General features: G+C 41.4%; 1 protein-coding gene across 2 annotated transcripts; it reads left to right on the top strand.

Moving 5' to 3' along the window:
- Window positions 1-528: 528 nt before the first annotated feature.
- abhd15a (abhydrolase domain containing 15a) lies at window positions 529-12378 on the top strand. 2 transcript variants are annotated; one of them, XR_015087543.1, is made up of 4 exons: window positions 529-1265; window positions 6220-6572; window positions 7523-8748; window positions 8962-12378. XR_015087543.1 is itself a non-coding variant. In XM_086036393.1 (3 exons), the coding sequence occupies exons 1-3, from the start codon at window positions 804-806 to the stop codon at window positions 8154-8156; spliced, it is 1449 nt and encodes a 482-aa protein (XP_085892519.1). In that variant the 5' UTR covers window positions 529-803; the 3' UTR covers window positions 8157-12378. The 2 variants fall into 2 exon arrangements, 1 of the variants encoding a protein (XP_085892519.1); XM_086036393.1 differs by having other exon boundaries at window positions 7523-12378.
- The last annotated feature ends 7477 nt before the right edge of the window (window positions 12379-19855 follow it).

The following is a 19855-nucleotide window of genomic DNA, read 5'->3' as shown; positions in this document are numbered from 1 at the left end:
GTAAATTACCTCCTGGATAATAGAGAGAAACGGGAAGTAATATGACTCACAGTCACTTTCTGAACACAGCACAATCTTTTAGATTGGATTTTGTGTCTCAAGCCCCAATAAGAATGGCATTGATCCCACTTGGCTGTTTGAAGGCGAAACAAATGACTGACAGCATCTCTGAAGAAGTCAGCTACAAGACAAAAACTAAATAAACTAAAACTAGAATCGCACCACCTCGGATGGATTATTAATAAAAGAGCTTTTTACACCTTACTTTTGGCAAATGAATCACTACTCTGTATTACATATACAAACAAATGTGTGTGTATTTCTAAAATCAATTCAGAGTGACAATGAAAGTTACAGCACTCAAAATATCATTCATTTTTAAAATGTAAAAACTTTCAATAGCTTGTCACTTTCACGAAATAGGGTTAGGCGCATAACAGTGTACGAATTCAGAAATATGTTCTGAAAGCCACTTTTCTCTTATTGAACCTGCTCTTCACGATGGGAGGGGTTGGACAAGAAGGGAGGCGTTTCCATTCAGCTTTTGCAGACACATTTTTTTTTTTTTTTGCACGCTCAGGCAGCTGTTTGCTTGAGTCTCTGTTTGGGCACAGACGTCTCTACTGAGACATGATGAACGTACTTTACGAGCGAAATCAAACGGTGTTTTGCTTGTTTGCGCCTGGCTGCATTACACCGCAGGACAGCAGCCACGCTTATTTGCCGTGTAGTGGGACGCCAGTTTAGGACAAATTACTATTAATTGCCCACAAGTGTCCTGTGCTGCAGACTCATTTGTGACCATGCTGGAATGGCTTGTGGTCCTGTGCGCTGCGGTTCTGTGGGCAATCATCTGGTCCAGCTCTAAAGTTTCTGGTACCGGCAAGCGTGCAAATACTGCGCTGAAATTCCCGGACGGTCCACGGAAAGACGACGACTGCACCGTGGAGCTCATCTGCAAACCTTCCGCCTTGGCCAACTATCTCTTGAAAAACTGCACCGCTTTCACCAACTACTCGCCGTGGTTCGGCTGGACGTGGCGTGCCAGCGCCGTTCTGCAGAGCTTGTTCGAGGCGTGCTGCTCGTACGGCAGCCCGGTCCACTTTGTGCGGGACAACCTGCAGCTGAGCGATGATGGACTGGTGGCGTTGGACTGGGCTTTTCCTTCCTACCAGAAGAGGCGCAGGACTTCCAGCCACTCCACCAGCCCGGTTCTTCTCATCATCCCCAATTCGTTCGGCAAGATCACCCGGAATGTGTTGCAGGTAAAGTTGAGATGATGCTACTTGGGTGGACTTGACATGAAGTACACCTGCGCAGTCGAACGGCAGCCAATGCAGTGGGTGTATTGTACGTACAGTGCGTTAAAATGATTGTAGTCTGCACTGCAGTATTATTTCGAGAACCGTTTTGATATTTTGACCCTCTCGTGGTGCTAAATGATGTGACAGAAATAGGTCAAACACCAACGTGTGATGCAGTGCAGTTACAACTACAGCCACAATAATCAACTTTATTGCTAGATGAATTACACTGTGATTGTGTCAGTCAACACTCATTTTCATTATATTCAAAAAGCAGAATATTTAATCCAGATTGATTGCCAGTTGACTCTGCTGCTGGGCCTCATGTTTTGGTGGGAATGCAGATGCATACAGTAAAAAAAATGTAATCGGATTTTAGATCCCTGCAGAGAAAATTATGTTGCATAGCGAGAACCGAGTTTGTGTCTTTTGCTGTGTTAGATTAACCTTCATGCATCATGCTCATAATAAATTTTGGTTATCTTTTGTAGTAAAATGAGAGCAGCAAAATTGAATACACCCCATAAAAGTTGCAATCGCATTAGTTGTGTTTTTATTTTACATTGATTTAGATTTTCTATGTTCCCCTCAAAAGAATGTCACAAGAGGGTTTTTATATTGTGACCTGTCAGTAATCGTCACAATAAATCTGATAAGAAAATAAGTTAAAACTGCGAAAAGTGTGTTGCACTTGCTATTGAACACTTAAAGATTGTGTTGGGAAGGACACCTCTTTGTAATATACTGCCATTGGGAATGACATTATTAGGCACAACTGGGCAATGTAATGACATCCAATGCAATAAATGTAACAAATATTCAACATTTGAAAATATGTCAATGCTGAGTTTTCATTGATGCCCACGGAGAGCTAAACGGTATTGCTAATATTAGCATTATCATCATTGAATATTTTTGGAAATGGCTCTCATATTGAGTCTTATTATCGATACATCTGTACACAATAAAGTATCTGGTAAGAATATGTACAGTACATCAGATCCTAACCACACTGTGGAAGTATGACAGATTGCTGAGAGTTTAATTTAATTGAACAGCTTTATATAGTACAGGTGATGAAGTATCCAGTAAGTGCATTACGGAGAAAAAACAAGTCACAGTAGCAACTGGATTAAAACAAAGACGCAGGAGTGAAAAATTCTGGAAATCATGTAGAAAGAAGACTCCGGGCATTGCTGTGTTTTGCTCATTTTATGTAGCATGTCTATTGTAATCTGACAGTTTGCTTGTCATTTTTCGAGGATATGGCACATCAAGGGATATACACAAGAAAGGGTATTTGGTAGCAGTTCAAACAACGAAAATCACACCCAACAAAATAAAACGGCAAGCATTATTTCAGTCACATGTTTGAGGTAGTAATAAAAACATTTTTTTTTTTTTTTAAAGAAAATGCTATTAAACTCATATGAAGAATGGGAAAAAAAATGTTGAATGTGGTTATATTATATTAACTCATTCACTGCCAGACATTTTCAGACCCTCTTTACCCTAACACTTGAAAAAATGTGAAAAAAAACAAGTTACTTGGATTGAATGGCTGGACTGTGAAAAGACAAATAAATACGTCAATGGCAGTGAGTAAGTTATGGTGCAGAGATCTTTTTTTTTTTTTTGCCTGATCTACATTATGTGCATGTCATTTTGGGTAAGCATTACTGTATATTACATGTTTTTGGATATGTTCAAAATACTCATCATTCGCCAAAACAAGAAAATCTTTACTTGTTTTTAATTTTGAGTGGGATACATTATAGTAAAGTTTAATCTGCTAATGTTTTCTTAGAGAAGCACATCTACAATCTTGGCGTCCTCACTGAAGGAATTTATCACTGAGCTGCCAGTCAAGCAGTTCTGACTGCAAACCACTGGAAAAGCTGCCCGTCATCATTTTGGTTTGTCGACGCAAGCTCAGACTTGAACAATCAGAGCACTGATGCAGAGCCAGTAGCAAGTACCAAACAAATATTACCGACAATTTCAATTTCAAAACTATTGACAGTTAATTATTGCCAAAACTGCATTTCATATAACAATTCAAATACCAAAGACTCATTTGAACTGACCTCCAGCAAGGCTTCAACATTTCTCATCCAAAATCAATCAGTCGTAATATTAGGTGATCAACTTTCCAACAGATCCAAAGTCCTTCTAGATTTGATTGGCAGTATAGCCTCTAAATTTGTTAAATGTGATTAATCCATCTGAAAGAAGGGGTGCACCCTGGTCGGGTTCACGGACACAAACAACATTCACACTTACATTTACCAGGAATGTATTCATTAAAGGGTAAGTCAACCCAAACATATTTTTTCAAGAATATGTTCTATGCAGGCCCACTAGTTGAAACAAGGCATTCTGATAAATATTGCGTTTGTGGAATAAGAGTTAATCCACACGTTTTTAGCCATCTCAGGGGGCGGCCATTTTGTCACTTCTGTTGACTAAAAATGACATCACAGTTGCTCAGGTAACGACCGATCACGGCTCAGCTTCAGAAAACAGGTAATCCGTGATTGGTCGTTACCTGAGCCCTGAGCAGTTGGTATGTCATTTTCAGTCGACAGAAGTGACAAAATGGCCGCCCCCAGAGATGGCTAAAAACGGGTGGGTTAACTTTTATTCCACAGACGCAGTATTTATCAGAATGCCTCGTTTCAACTAGTGGGCTTGCATAGAACATATTCTTGAAAAAAATATGTTTGAGTTGACTTCATCTTTAAAGCAGACAGAAGAGCTAATTAGGGAGCTGCAAGCGAAACTATAGATCACTGGGCAGCTACACATGGATGCATACTTAAAACAAACTGGAGCAATTCATCTAGATCTCTCAGTTTGCTGTCAGCATAGACTGAATTTAGCTTCGACATCCAAGAGTGTGCACTCCCGCGGCAATGTCTGTGTTCTCTCATTTATGTGGACATTTGTTCCTGTAAGTGAGCGGCGCAATCTTGCTTTTGCTACATCCACTAAATGTACCGTCTCTTACCTGAGAAATGAAGTAGAGCAATGCCATTTCACAGAGACGTCACTTTGAGCCTCCTCTATTTGGAGTCCTAGCTCTCTGTTATAGTTTTATATGAAATGTTTAAAGGCAGTCAGTAAAATCTTATTGAACTTAATGTATCAAATTTGCTTTTTGTTCATGGCGGAGCAACAATTCAAAACTGAGAATTGCACTGACTACGGTACATATTGAATAGTCATGGATTTGTCTTTGCTTTTATTCCTCTCTCTGCTATTTTTTTTTGGGCGTGAATGCTGCAAAGTCTTTCTATATTTACTGGGGTTTTGCAATATGTGATTTAAATATGAAAAACAAAAACTACTTAGGTTTATTTGCAGGAAGTGCTGCTTTCGTACTAAGGAATCAAATGTTCACCTTTTGTCATTGTAGTTGTTTTGCATAGCTTATTGTACTCACTTGTTTGATTCCAATATCCAAAGATACTCCACGTCTGCACGATTGTACTCTTCGAGCGAATGCTTGCAATGACAACATTTCTGTGTGTTGCGTGATAACAATGTCGAGGTCGACCTTCACGTCTGTCCATTGTCAAGTTTAAAGCCAATTGTCAATTGGCAACATCCTGGCTCCTGATAAGCTCCAGATGACCTTTCTTATTTGGCTTGTATGGCCAATTAAAGGTGATGAAAGTCAACATTTGCTGATATATTTAACATTTTACGGCAGCAACACTTAATCATGATGAACTTTTATCGTTGCCAGCTTTTCATCCATTCCTTTTTAAATGAACCGAGGGAATATACTGTAATACCCAGGCGTCCAACTCAAGGCCCGGGGGCCGGATCCGGCCCACGACATCATTTTATGTGGCCCGTGAAGTCAAATCATGTGTGTTGACTTGACAGGTTTTTTATTCAAATTGTCTTCACTATCACTAAATATGATATCCATCCATCCATCCATTATCTGTACCGCTTATCCTCACAAGGGTCGCGGGGCGTGCTGGAGCCTATCCCAGCTGTCTTTGGGCAGTAGGCGGGGGACACCCTGGACTGGTTGCCAGCCAATCGCAGGGCACACAGAGACAAACATCCGCACTCACAATCACACCTAGGGGCAATTTAGAGTATCCAATCAACTTACCATGCATGTTTTTGGAATGTGGGAGGAAACCGGAGTGCCCGGAGAAAACCCACGCAGGCACGGGGAGAACATGCAAACTCCACACAGGGAGGCCGGAGCCGGGATCGAACCCACGACCTCTGAACTGTGAGGCGGACGTGCTAACCAGTCGACCACCGTGCCGCCTAAATATGACATTTTGCAAATATTTGTTACCAATCCCTCCTTTGAAATAAATTGACAAATAGTTGCACAAACTACTTACTGGCTTCTGATTCCAAAACTAGTTATCCGTGATTTATTTTTTATTTTTTATAATATAGGCTAAGCCTTATATTATCATCCAAAAACATGTTTTTTAAATGTATCGCCTTATATTATAAGGAGATGCATTTCAATGGGTTGACAGTTGTAACGGCCCTCCGAGGGACACCATAATTGTGATGTGGCCCGCGGCAAAAATTCATTTTACACCCTGCTCTAATAGAAAACATATTTGGATACAGTGAAACTCAGTTGTGAAAGCTTTTTTTTGTTGTTCATTGACATTCACGGACAACCTCCACTGGTAGTGTAGCGTAGCAGATGCTGTGGGTTCAATTCCTGGTCAGTGCCGCAGCCACCTGCCAACAATATTCAGCAACTACAACCGGCACCACAGGCTAATCACACATGCGGATTGTTCCCCATTTGTTTGTCGTTGCAGTGTATGCTGTTTATGTTCTTGTGAAGTTTCCATCATACATCCCTGTAACCTGTGGAGATAACAGACACATTTCTGTCTCTGTGTACTACCTCCCACAGTTGTGTCAAACAGCCCTTTGCCATGGATACCTCCCCGCAGTCTTCAACCGCCGCAGCCACAACGGCACGCCGCTCACCACTGTCAAACTGCAGCAGTTTGGAGACCCCGCAGACCTGCGAGAGGCCGTGCGCTACATCCGCTACCGGCAGCCCGCCGGCAAACTGTATGCAGTGAGTGAGAGCACAGGCTCCGGCCTCCTCCTCTCATACCTGGGGGAGTGTGGCTCATCCAGCTACGTGACGGCGGCCGTCTGCCTGTCGCCCGTCTTTCGCTGCCAGAGCTGGTTTGAGAATGGCCTCTGCTGGCCCGTGCAATGGGCCTTGGTGCTGTACCAGAAAATGTGCCTCAGCAGGTATGAAGAGGGAGTGTGTTGTGGTGTTTCGACTGTTGTTCCAGATTGATTATTTGGAATCTGTATATACAGTAGCCTGTTATATATATATATTTATATATCTAGCTAGCTGGATCTAGCTAGCTAGCTAGGTGGCTAGCTGGATAGCTGGCTAGCTAGCTGGATCTAGCTAGCTAGCCAGCTATCCAGCTAGCCATCTAGCCAGCCAGCCAGTCATTGAAAAGCAGTTCCATAGTTTGTACATTTCTTACTTGGCTGAGGTCCTAAACCTGTTCTCAGATGAAAAGTAACGAATAGTCAAGCATTTACACAGAAAACTGTGTTTTCTTCACAGTGTGTATGACATTGATTATTTTTGTGTGTTGTAACAAACCCTGTTTTTGTTTTTCAGAACACAAATCCCAATACAAATCTGCTTGTGGGAAGTTAATATAATGATGTGTCAGGCAAAAATCAATAATGCAGAGGGCATGCGGAATATTAGATGGTCTTGTGTTGACAGCAGTACGGATTAAATGAGACAGAAAATTCTAATGTAATGTTGAAGTTTGCGGGGTTTTTTTTTTTTTTTTAAACCACAGCAATAACTAAACTAAATAAAGTGGTGAAATTGTCATATGCACTGAGCAACGAGATTAGTTGATAAATATACAGCGCCAACCTACTGTGGTGGTGTATGAAGACAAAATAATCAAACTCTGCTTCTCAAACATATATACTATAACTATATTGACCAACCACTGCACAGCAAAGCACAAACAATTTAGAAATAGTTAAGTTACCGAGGCAACTGATTGATTCTGAGAGACAACTGATTGATTTCTGAGAGACAGCGTGACAAGAGAATCGCTTCTCCAATCACTGGCTGTTAGCAATTTGAGAGACATGCTATTGAGGCCCTTTCTTATGTTGTTTCTCTTCTTCTGTGTCTTTGGATGTGCCGTGCTTAGATATAGGACGGTGTTGAGTCCCACCATACATACGGACACCCTCTTTTCAACCGGTTCCCTACGTAGCCTGGAGGAAGTTCTGTTCTGTCAAAGTGATCAGGTTGGCCGTGCATCGGCGGCACCAACTGGGACCAGCGGCGGCGCATCTGCTTCCTGGGAAGCTTACTGGGAGCGTAATGAACCCTTAAGAGATGTGGATGAGGTGGCCATCCCAGTCCTGAGTGTATGCGCTCAGGACGATCCTGTCCGTGGAAATACCCAGGCCACAGTACCCTGGGAGCTTTTTGAGAGCAACCCGCATTTTTTCCTCCTCCTAACAGAGCGAGGCGGCCACTGTGGTTTCTCCACCCAGTGCGAAGGACGTTGCTCTGGCCTAGCTGACCCCGCGGCGGCAACAAACAGTGTGACAACCAACTGGAGCCACCGAGCTCTTTTGGAATTCTTCAGAGCGACCACAGACTTCTTTGCCGCCGAGGAGAGGACGAAACAGCTCGCTGCAAGGAGGAGGGGTCTGGGGGGAGGCACAGGAGGGAGAGTCTTCCGACACCGCAGCGTCAGTACATGTAAACGAGTACCAGCGTGCTCCCACAATATCCATGCCATTTACAACTGGCAGAGGTCCTACACAAGGTGAAGGAAATCAATAGAAAATGACACTGATGTGCTTTTGCTGTTTCCAAAACAAGACAATGGAGCCCAGCTAGTGTGGTGGTTTACATGGCTGACTTTCATGCAGATTGTGTGGGATCAATTCCCAGTCAGGTTCACGTTAGTAGTCTGCCTTTCCTTCACCTCACAACCGCTGAACAGGATTAGCAGTAGAAAAGCGATGGATGGAGCTATAATAACATTGTTGAAGTGTGCTAAAAACAGTAAAGTTTTGCTTTAGTGTTTGTGTATATAGTTTGTTTTGATGAAAAACTCAAGTCTTCTTATATATTGCCTGTTTAAAGAAGAAGAAGTCAACCCAAATATTGTCTTTGCAATAATATCTCTTTTGCAGCCCCGCTAGTCAAAACTTGATTAATGTTGTGTTTGTGGAATATGAAATAAGCAGCAAAATCCACCTGTTTTTATCTCAGGAGGCGGCCATTTTGTCACTTGCTGCCATTTTGGGTGGATTTTGCTGCTAAAGTAGAAGTCAACTCAAACTTATTTTTTTCTCAACAATAAGTTCTATGCAGGCCAACTAGTTTAAAAAAGGCATTCTGATTAATATTGGGTTTGTGGAATATGAATGAAGCAGGAAAATCCACCTGTTTTTAGCCATCTCAGGGGGCGGCCATTTTGTCACTTCTGTCGACTGAAAATGTCATCATAGTTGCTCAAGGTTCAGGCAACGATCACAGCTCACCTGTTTTCTGACGCTGAGCCATGATTGGTCGTTTTCAGTTGATAGAAGTGACAAAATGGCCGCCTCCTGAGATGGCTAAAAACAGGTGGATTAACTCTTATTCCACAAACTCAATAATAATCAGAATGCCATGTTTCCACTAGTGAGCTCTGTATAGAGCACATTCTTAAAAACATATATGTTTGGGTTGACTTTCACTTTCACTCATATTCCACAAATGCATTATTAATCAGAATGCCGTGTTTAGACTAGTGGAGGTGCATAGAACATATTATTATAAAGAACATTTTTGGGGTGACTTTCTTCTTTAAAGTGAATGCGTCATCTAAAATGTTAGCACACATGATGCAAAGCGATGCAACAAACAAACAAAATGCTGTTGTACCAGTCCACGGACTGTAATGTATTACTGTGAGCGGCGATGTGTAAATGCTGCTGTCGCACTCATATGGCTTCTTCACATTTTTGCTTTAGTAACTTTCCTTTTTTCTTCTCGCCTTGACCCAATGACGTTTACCACAAAGGTTAAGGAAAGGTGGGCGAAAGATGTAGCGATTTGACTTCCCAAAAAGGCCCCGTTGACTGATTTGTCACTTCGAAAGCCCTTATTAAAGCTGCACTTGATGCAAGTAAGTGATTTTCCGCAGTAAAATCAGCAGAGTTGTTATGCTAACATTGCAGCTACCTTGGTTACCTTTTGTAGTTGACACTGCACCAACTCAAATGCACTTCACTTAAAACTGAGCTTTAAATTATATTGCCCTATGTTTGACATCCAAAGGATTATTTTTTGACATTTACTGATAAAATGTGCGGAACATTGATAGGAAGCATGTGGCTGTGTCTCTTAGCTCACCCTGTATGGAATTGGCATTTTTTTTTCTGGTTACTCTGGCTTCCTGTCCCATTCCCAAAAACATGCATATTAGTTTACAAGAAGATTCAATGTGAGTGTGAATGGATAGTTGTCTCCAGGGGCGGAGCCAGAATGTGGCTAATGGGTGGGCCTGGGAAAATGAATATTTCTCTCAAAGAGCACAATCATCCTGTCGCGACGCATCGTATAGTCAAGCGACAAACCGAATATGAAGTTCAGATCTTCTTTAGTCAACCACAATTATGACATTCTTAATATTGAATAAAATAAAAACAACACAACAAAACAAATTTAAAAAAGAATTTAATAATTTACTAAAAAAATTAAATATATATATATATATATTTTTTTTTTTTTTTCCCATGAATCTCACTGGGTGGGCAGTCTGTCAATCTGGGTGGGCCTGTGCACACCCAGGCCCACCCATGGCTCCGCCCCTGGTTGTCTCTATCGGCCCAATGACTGACTGGTGAACAATCCAATGTAAACTCCGCCTTTTGCCGAAAGTGCTGGAATCCAGCTCAGCTTTAACCATGAACAAGGTAAACGGTAGGAAATTGTTGGATGGATAGTCGGAAACGTTGGTAGTGTCGTAGAATTTCATGAACAAGCTCTGTTGGTTTCATCAACAAATTATTTAATACACGACGTTTGAAATTCTCAGCAGCCTAGCCTCCCCCATCCACTGAATTCAAAACGTAATCATTTTTGTTGTGCCGTATTGTTGACGACACCTTTTATGCTTCTTCTACAAAGTGGTTCTGAATGATACATGTTTACCACTTCACGTGTATTTACAGTTGATCTCTGTGATGGCGTTTTCAAAACAGGTGGATGGCACATTTGCACGCTCGCATTGTTGCTGTTCTCGAATGCACTTGCTCTTTCCTCCTCCTTCTCACAAAAGACGCTCAATTATAGCGCAGTCCCCATGGCCATTTCATGTCGAGATTGCGTGTACCCATTGAGCATTATCCACTCAGACAGCTGGAACACGACAGTACACACACACACAGTGCCGGCAGACACAATGTCCACTTGCATAATGACCAACTTCACTCACATTCACAAATGAGATGTCATGCGGGGTACATGAACTACAAAATGCAACCGATGTTAGAATGGAATTTGCTGTGCGTACGCTAACCAAAGGTATTTTTTGCCAAAGCTTTTTCGGTGTGCTGTTGCAGCGCCGTTTCATTCACGACAGTCAATGAGGACAGTTGCAGAAACGCTTTTTATGTTATTCGTTATGACCAGCTGACTGGACCCCACCCCCCACATGCTTAAAAGTGCTACTCCATCTGTGGCAGGCCACGCATTTGGCATCTGAGCCTTCAATTGGGACTTGGCTGACTCAATTAGAAATTATTTGATAATTTCTTTACTGCCTAAAGTAAGCAGGTAAGTTTTACATGATTTTCATGGGTTATATTTGCCACTCTCCAAAATCTTTTTTTTTTTTTTTTTTTTCAGCCCAGTTGTACTGGTTGCACATAAATATGAGAAGGTGGTGTTTTTATACTTCTAAAAACAGTCACGCTCTTACTATATCTGCTTTGGATTATCGCAACAAGTAAGAATATGTTTGACTGGTTGGCTCTGCCAAACCCTTTGAGGCATATGCACTACGCCGGTGATGTTTACAATAGAGGAATTCTTGGCTATTTTGGTTGTTTATATCTTAAATAACACCGGAGATAATTCTAGGGACAGCAAAAGAGGAAGACACCCAGTGCTTCACTTTATGCAGAGATAGGGAAGGCTATCAGGTGACAAATGAGGAGTGCAAGACGCATGCGACTCTTGGACAGTCCATTTATAACTCAGCCTGCAGTCTTTTTCACTTAAAAAAAAAAAACATACCTTTAAAAATATATACCTATATGGGGAAAAAAAGCAGTATTTATAGATATTACTATATACTCCTCTTAAATTTCTCAAACCACGTATCAAAAAACAGACCCAAAAAACTTCTAAAGTTGTTAATTTAGGGCAGAAATGGCCGAGTCCTGATATTGGGTGGTAGACTAATTATATATTGTACTAATAATATATTTGTTGTTTAATTTAGTAATTTATTGACACGGATGATAAACTTCACAAATATAAAGTGAACGTGTCAAAACATAACCCAAAGAAACCTTACCCGGGGAAATCTGGCCAATGTCCTGATTACTTTACCGCAGCGATTCGCAACCGCTGTGCCACGGGAAATGTTCCAATTTTGCTTTAATGACCACTTAACAACCTGATTTTATTCCTTGGCTTTCACCACAGCATGAGACTCTGCACTTTGTTTTAAACTGTTGTGTTTGAAGTCTGATTTTAAAAAAGTGCTCCACGAATACAGTGTCATTGTTCATTCGTTAGTCTTTGTTCAAATGCTAGCTGGCAGAAGGTACAATTAGTCTCTGTATCCACTATCCACCTGTTGCCATTCATACGCCAGAATAATAGTTTTGCGTTCGACTAAACAGATCTATATTTCACAGCGAGAGGAATTTGTGCCTAAATGGAGATGACATCGTAACGTCAGTATTTGTGACTTTGTTTAGTGGTATACCGGGTGATTTACCAAATGTTTGCCTTGGCTTAATAAAGGTTGATTTATGGTATAGAGAATGCGTGGGAATATTTTGTTTTATTCCAACAATAAAAGAAGTCGAGAGAAAATATGTCTCTGTTGTTAGTTTAACCATGTTTATTATTGTGGTTGTAATTCTGAGTGATGCAGAACTGCATTGCATAATACAAACAGTTCTGACCTCATAACTGAATGACTAAATGAAAGTGTTACTGTTGCCGTAACAACACTACTGTAGTGCTCTAATTGCATTATTACTCTGTGACCTTTTATATCTGTGATCATTTGAACATGCCTGAATCTCACCGGTCTCCTTTAACTTTTTTTTTCGTCAATTCTAGATAGTAGTGGTCGTATATTTTTTATTTAAGATCCAGGTCACACGTCCTACTTGCACATCCAAATCTTCAAGCATGTTATCGGATGTTTCCATGGCGTCCACCTCGACTCCAGCAGTGTCCAGAAGATGGCAGCATTGACCAGGTTTCTTCCTGGAATGTTCCATGCGTCAACTTCCTCAGACGTCACACTGACAGTCACGATGATGCAGCTATCTCAGCTTTTGGCTTGGAAACTGTCTGTATATTTAGCACCTCGTTTAAAATTAGAACTTAGCACATGGGTAGGATACATTTAGAAATCTGCTGAGTCAAACTGGACCTAGTTCACATAGTCACCAATATAGGGGCGACAGAGAAGAGAGTTCAACTTTTGAAAGCCTTTTGAAAGTCAAACAGGACTGTGTGTGTGTTACTTATTATTATTATTATCATTATTAGTAGTAGTAGTATCACTAACATGAGCAAGATTTTATGACTCGTTTTATGACTTGCTTGTCCCCCCCCCCCCCCCCCCCCAACACACACACACACACACACACAGCGACTTGGGACTCGCTTGAGACGTGAAGGTTACGAATTGAGACTTACCTTGTGACTTGCACGTACGGTATGTGACTTACTCCCACCTCTGCGAAGTAGCCCAACGTTGACATTAAAAGAAGAAAAATATCTTCAAAAGCTGGACTCCCCGAACAGATTGTGTGTTGACTTATAGTTCCACCATAACTTGAAACGTTGAACAGGAATTTGAATATGTGAAAAAAAAAAAAAAAAAAAAAAGAGAAAACAAATCATGTCCTAAGCAATTGTCATCAACTCATCTATCTCAAACGGACCATTTTCCAATGACGTATGGAATTTAAAATCAGGCTGCAAGCATTTGTGGCTAGCCTGCAGCAAATTCCTCAACTGTCACATTATATCCAAGGTGTGGCCATCCTCGAAGCTTGGTGTGTCCACCAGTTGCTGAGCTCCGTTTCGCCCCAGTGGTTCTGTGAGGAACATGAGATCGGACAACGGGGGGGGGGGGGGGGGGGGGGGGGGACATCACCTCTTTATTATTGCTAAGGCATGGTGCGTGTGTATGTGTGAGGGCATGCGTGAGGGTACATGGGTGTTTGTCTTCCACGTGTTGCAAGTGCATGCATGTCCTCTTGTCTTGATGACTCAAGGTTTGCTTGCAGGTAACCACCTCTGCTTCAGGCTACACTCTGGTCAGCTAAAGCTAAAAAATCCAATGGAACATATAGCCCAAATGTCCACGCTCAAATGCTTGGCAATTAAACTCAAAGAATACTTGCAGCGGGCACACAAGTTTGTGAACGTGAACATACAGCATGCATGAGCGCGCCTGCGTGCGCACGTGTAAAATGAGCTTTGAAGGGTAACTGGAAGAAGCAGTTGTGAATAAAACATAAATAAGAAAGTAGGATGTTTTCCTAGCAGAAATCATGTCTGAATTCAAGGACTGTGACGTGTTTCTCTCATGCTTTATTTTCATCTCCAGTGTCTGTCAGGGATATTTTACTGCTTGTTTCCATGTCTGTTTCCCTCCCGGCGCAGTATTCAGAGTTGTATGCGAGACAGTGGGACGTCTGACCAAGCAGCCCTCGATGGAGGCCAGGGAGCAGCGGGCGGGCCACCAGAGTGCAGCAGGGGTAATTCTTCCCTCTTCTGCAGCACACCAGTCGTTCACAGGCCGACCTTTACTCTCTTATTATCTCCTGGGGACTTTGTCTTCTTCAATTTCTCTCTCTGCTTGTCCTACATCTCTCCATCCATTGTGCCTCATAAATGAAGTTGAAGAAACATCTCGTCAGCAAAGCCTTATCTTGAATGCCTTTTTTTTTTTTTTTTGCACCAAGTGGGTAATGTTTTTGTTGGTGTGTTTTGTTGTGTCATCAAAATTAGAAAAAAATACATAAGGAAAAAGATGTAGATGCATGATGTGTTTTTTCATGAGTTCATACTTTCGTACGTATCGGAGCAATAATGTAAACAATCCTGAATGTATAGATTCCACCACACCCTCCATTCTTTTTATTTATTTACTGCATGTATTCACCCACGTGAGCCTTGTTAGGATAAGGATATTTATTTATTTAGGGCTCAGATAACGACCAATCACGGCTCAGCTTCATAAAACAGGTGGAATGACAAAATGGCCGCCCACTGAGATGGCTAAAAACGGGTGCATTTTGCTGCTCATGTTTCATATTAATCATATTGCCTTGTTTCAACTAGTGGGCCTGTATAGAACATTTTCTTGGAGAAAAAAATATGCTGGGGTTGACTTCGTCTTTAAATCACTGATGGTGTTAATCCATGGGTACAAATTTTTTTTTTCCCGAATCTGAATTCTACCGCGATTTACAACCAGTCAGCAAGCAGCACCTCTCTGGTCTTTCTAACACTTGTAAAATGTGCATCAACTACACACACACAGCAGACACCAGTCATTTTTTTATTATTCCAAAGGAAGTAATAGAATTATAAATAATCCAGTTCCAGGGGCAAATTCCCACATAAAATTTTTATTAACTATTCAGGCCATTTAAGTGTCCTTGTACTATTCCTAACCATCAACCAAGTGTTAAAAAAGTGAACCACTGTTAAAAATCTACAAAAGCACGAAAACACTCATAAATGACACATAAGTACAAAACGAAGTTGTTATTGTAAAACGTAAAAACAACAAAACAGTGGTTTAACTATGATGGGGGAGGAGACGTGATGACTCAGAGCTATGCTGGATTCTTAATGGTTTGTTGTTGTCTGTTCTAATGTGACTCTGCTTCGTTCAAGGCACTCCAGGCAATAGTCTTGTTCGCTTCTTGCAGACTTGAGAATGGCCTCAAGATGTCACTGTTTTAACCTTGCAGTTTAATACGTTTTGGGTATGCCGGGAACGTATTGTAAATGCATTGTGTTGTATGGATTCATAAATAAACTGTATATTTTCAATTTGGTATGAACTTTGAGGTTACTCAAGGTACTAGAAAAAGGCAACAAAATGATAATACCAACTTTCAAACACAATTCTTCTGATTGATTTCAAATGTTGAAACTGTTAACTGTTGTAACCACAGTGTGCATGCTTTTGCGTCAACTTTTACACCGATGAGTAACTTTCCTCAGTGGGTTTGGGGAAATGTTCCTTCATGTAAAGATCTGGTTACTTCCTCCTTATTGGTATCTTGTGATCAAGCAGTGAACAAGTGCCATTTAGAGAAACAGAAAAATGATTCATTGTAACTTCCTGAATAACCAAACTTTAGGCTAAACTAATCCCATTACCTTAAAATGACAGTGCATGTTTTACCAATAAACACATCCTAAATATACAATTTATGGTAAATAGACTGGGTATCAGGGTAAATCAGGATTATGTAAGGTCAGAGTTGTTAAATTGCCCTTTCTGCTTAGAAGCACACCGTGCATTTAAAATAGGACACTTGCCGTAACTTAATCAGCTTACTGTAGTGCAGTGTCAGACAGGTTAATATGGCAGGAAACCAGAATGACTTTCACCCCACTCAAGTTTTATAGTGAAGTGTACGATCTCTAATATTTAGACCATCGTTTCGCTATTCAAGGTGATATAGTCCTCACATACCCTAAAAACAATTGACAAAGTGGAATACAGTACAAATACCAGATTACTCTGAATGTTCTTTATTTAAAATGAGTATTTTATATTGGAGTGCATGTGTTTTTGAAATCAATTTGTCTCATAATAATCCTTATGGGCGGCGCAGTGGCCAAGTGGTTAGCATGCCTGCTTCTCAGTTCTGACATTTAGCATTTGAATATGCACTCCGGCTTTCCCGTGAGGCATTTGCAAGTTCTCTCGGCGCTAGTGTGGGTTTTCTCTCCGCTTCCTCCCACATTCCGTAGCCGTAGCGTGTTAGCTTAATCGGCCATTGGTGTGAATGTGACTGTGACTGGTTGTCAGGTGTACCCCGCCCCTTGCCCAAAGTCGTCCGGGATAAGCTCCCACTCACCCGTGACCCCGAGCACAAGCACTATACCAACTGGATGGATGGAATAATCCTTTTTGTGCTGCCAACCGTTCAAACAGGTAGGCATATGACCTTTGTTTTCATTGGCGGCCATGTTTTCATTGGCGGCCAATTATGATTGTGTCCAGGTAGGGTTAGGGTTAGTCTCAGCTGTTTTGGCAGTGCAACATATCCGCCAGTGAGATAAACGTTTCCTCGTTTCTAATTCACGTAAAACAATCTGAACACCTCATGGCCCGAGGGGCGAATGACGAGGACGCTGCATCCATCTATCTACTTACCTATCTATCCACACACATAGAGACATACGGCAGAGGTCCCTCTTAGCCAATGGGATGCCAGGAAGATGCTAGGTGATAGCCAATGGCAGAGCAGCTGTGAGTATGTTGCGTTCAGGAAACTCTGGAGCTGCGAGTAGCAGACCATACTGCGAGTATCACCCCATACTTTTACCTTTTGTATCCTGAAATTTCTTTCGTAACTAGATGTTTTCCTGTTGAGGCGTTTCGTAACTTGAACATTTCGTATGAAGAGACGTTCGTAAGTAGAGGTACCGCTGTATTGATATCACACTATCCATACAGACGTCCTTACTGGGAAGAGTTTGTAGGCAGTATAGAGGCAGAGTCGATAAGGAAAAATATACAGTAGGTCACCGCATTCAAAAGCTCGTCACGTGTTACGGTCAACTGGAATCTTCCCTCCAGTCCAAACCAGAACATTATGTAAGTATATTGATTTTGAGGGTGAGCGTTGGAAAACTGAGTGGCAGGATCATGATCAGGCAAAGTTTGCCGATGAGCTGATTATTTGAATCAGGTGTGTTGGAGGAGGGGGACATCTCAAACAGTCAGGATAGGGTTAACCCTAACCCTGCCTGAGGTATCGTGGCTATCATAGGCATACAAATGGAAACTTAAGGCCCACCCTGTATTCAACAGGCACTAAAAAAATACAATAAATCACATTCACTTGTGCTACAGTGTGCAACTGTAAACCTGTCCTTCTTGTGTAGTAGTTAACACGTTACTCTGGCTAATGTTTCCATGAAGATTGAGTGCTGTCACAGTCACTGGTGTAAAATAACTGACCGGTCAACGGCTGCATAAAAAAAAGGAGAAAAAAAGTAGGCCTATGATGACGTGTACTGTTTCTATAGTCAGCCAATGTGCCGCTTAGCTTGAACACGTCAAAGGATTTTACCACACATTTGTCCGTTGAAATAACCAAAACTTGCAAACATATTTTGCATTGTGTGCTCTGAAAAATGTGTCAGTCACATCCGTCGCTGATTGGTTGTTCTTGGTCGGGTGCGGTTGTTTCTTCAAAATCAAATTACAGGTACAAGATGGGGCCAGAGATGGATGATTGTTTTCACAGATTATTTTACTGATGAAGTTCTGGCAGGTTTATACTGACAGTATTAACAAATATGACCGTTTTTTTTTTGTTTTTGTTTTTTTTAATCCTGAAAACTATAGATATTCTGACCAGTTTTTACATAAAGACTGTATAACAGCCAGTCTCTGGTGCTGCATATACAGGGTCAGTGACGGATAGACGGACCAGTCCGTCACATAGACGGAATGCCCAGCTCTGCTCAGGACATTATCACACAGCGAAAGATGTGACGCCTGAGATACACTGTCAGCGGTTATTGCCAGCGCTTGTCACAATCGCGTCTTTCGCAAGAGTCCCTATCAGAGTGATGTCATCATTTTCAGCCACCACAGTTCTGCCAGCCCGTCTCCATCAATTAGCTTCAATATAATATCCCTATTACGGTTATATTGTTGTCACTTTTTATTAAGTGAAAGGTCTTTTCCTATTACTGTCATCATTAGTCCTTTATTCAGACAAACAAGGGTGTTTGGAGAAACTGGAGGTTTGACCGGGCCGTGCTAGGTTAATTTGTTCCTTTTCCACCAGTAGCAAGGCTGATCATATCAGTTAGTAGGCCTTGGCCCTGCAACCAAGATAAACCTTATGGAAATACTATTGTACTCTGCAATATATTGGAAATACAGTGCAGTGGAAAATTCTTTATTTATTCGTTCATTCATTCATTCATTCATTCATTCATTTCCAGTTTAACCGGTAACCCTTGGCATCATTCATTACCAGGAAGTAGCTGTAAGTTTCAACAAGGTTGGTGACCCCTGGCCATGATTTGGAGAAATGTCTTAACACAACTTGACAAGATTATGAAACAACTCGGTGTGAATCACATGAATCAATGAGGAAATGACTGCTTTGCTTTTTAAATGAGGAAAAAAAAAAAAATCTCAAACTTCAAGTGAGAGCATTTCCTGCCCCCCCCCCCCCCCCCCCCCAAAAAAAAATCACAATGTGGGGAGGTGATTTGAACCAAGGGCAGTGATTACTGAGCACTGAGGAGCATAAGGGCACTTTGGACCAACACGCAATCTACCGGTACTGTGAACAAAATGACACCTTTATCTGCAATCGTCACGACTTATCCAGATGGCCATCATGCACACTCACTCACAGAGGAGCATGCCCAAAAATGGTATATATTGTGCAATCCTATTGTAATTAGATATGTGAAAATGGAATCACCTCTAAGGTGTTTGTAAAAAGAAATTAAGGTGAAAACTATTTCTTCAACTTCAACTCTTCAACTATGTCTTCAAACTTAATTTTGGACACATTTTATCCAAATTACTTTGTGTGTCATTTTCATTTTATATTTTCATAGGTTTTCATTTGGGGATTTTTTTTCTTGGTGGTAGGACTGGTACACACAGCTGACTTTCCTGTTGCCTGTGTGGAATGAATTCCCACTGGTGTCAATGTGAGTGTCAATGGTTGTCTGCTTCCTTGCGCCCTGGGACTTGACAGGTGAGCAGCCAGTTGGGAGAGGCTCCAGCTTCCCTTTTACCCACTGGAAGGCGGTGCATTATCACAAGTTCAACTTTTAAAAGCCAGGGCTACTTTTTGAGACTTCAAGGCCACGATGCTAAACTGAGGCGAGCCAGTCAATTGTCAGTCAGAGCATGTAACATTTAGATTCTTTACACTCGTGATTGTATTGAAACAAGCTGAAAAATGTAGTCGAGGCATCATGTTTGTCAAAATGCATATCTGGCAATCAATTTACCCATAGGCATGATGTAAACATTACTCAGAGA

This window comes from Filicampus tigris, chromosome 7, assembly GCF_054856515.1.
Source record: "Filicampus tigris isolate MCC_2025a chromosome 7, RoL_Ftig_1.0, whole genome shotgun sequence".
Classification (NCBI taxonomy): Eukaryota; Metazoa; Chordata; class Actinopteri; order Syngnathiformes; family Syngnathidae; genus Filicampus; species Filicampus tigris.
Note: the sequence above shows the minus strand (reverse complement) of the source record. Positions and strands in the feature narration are given on the sequence as shown.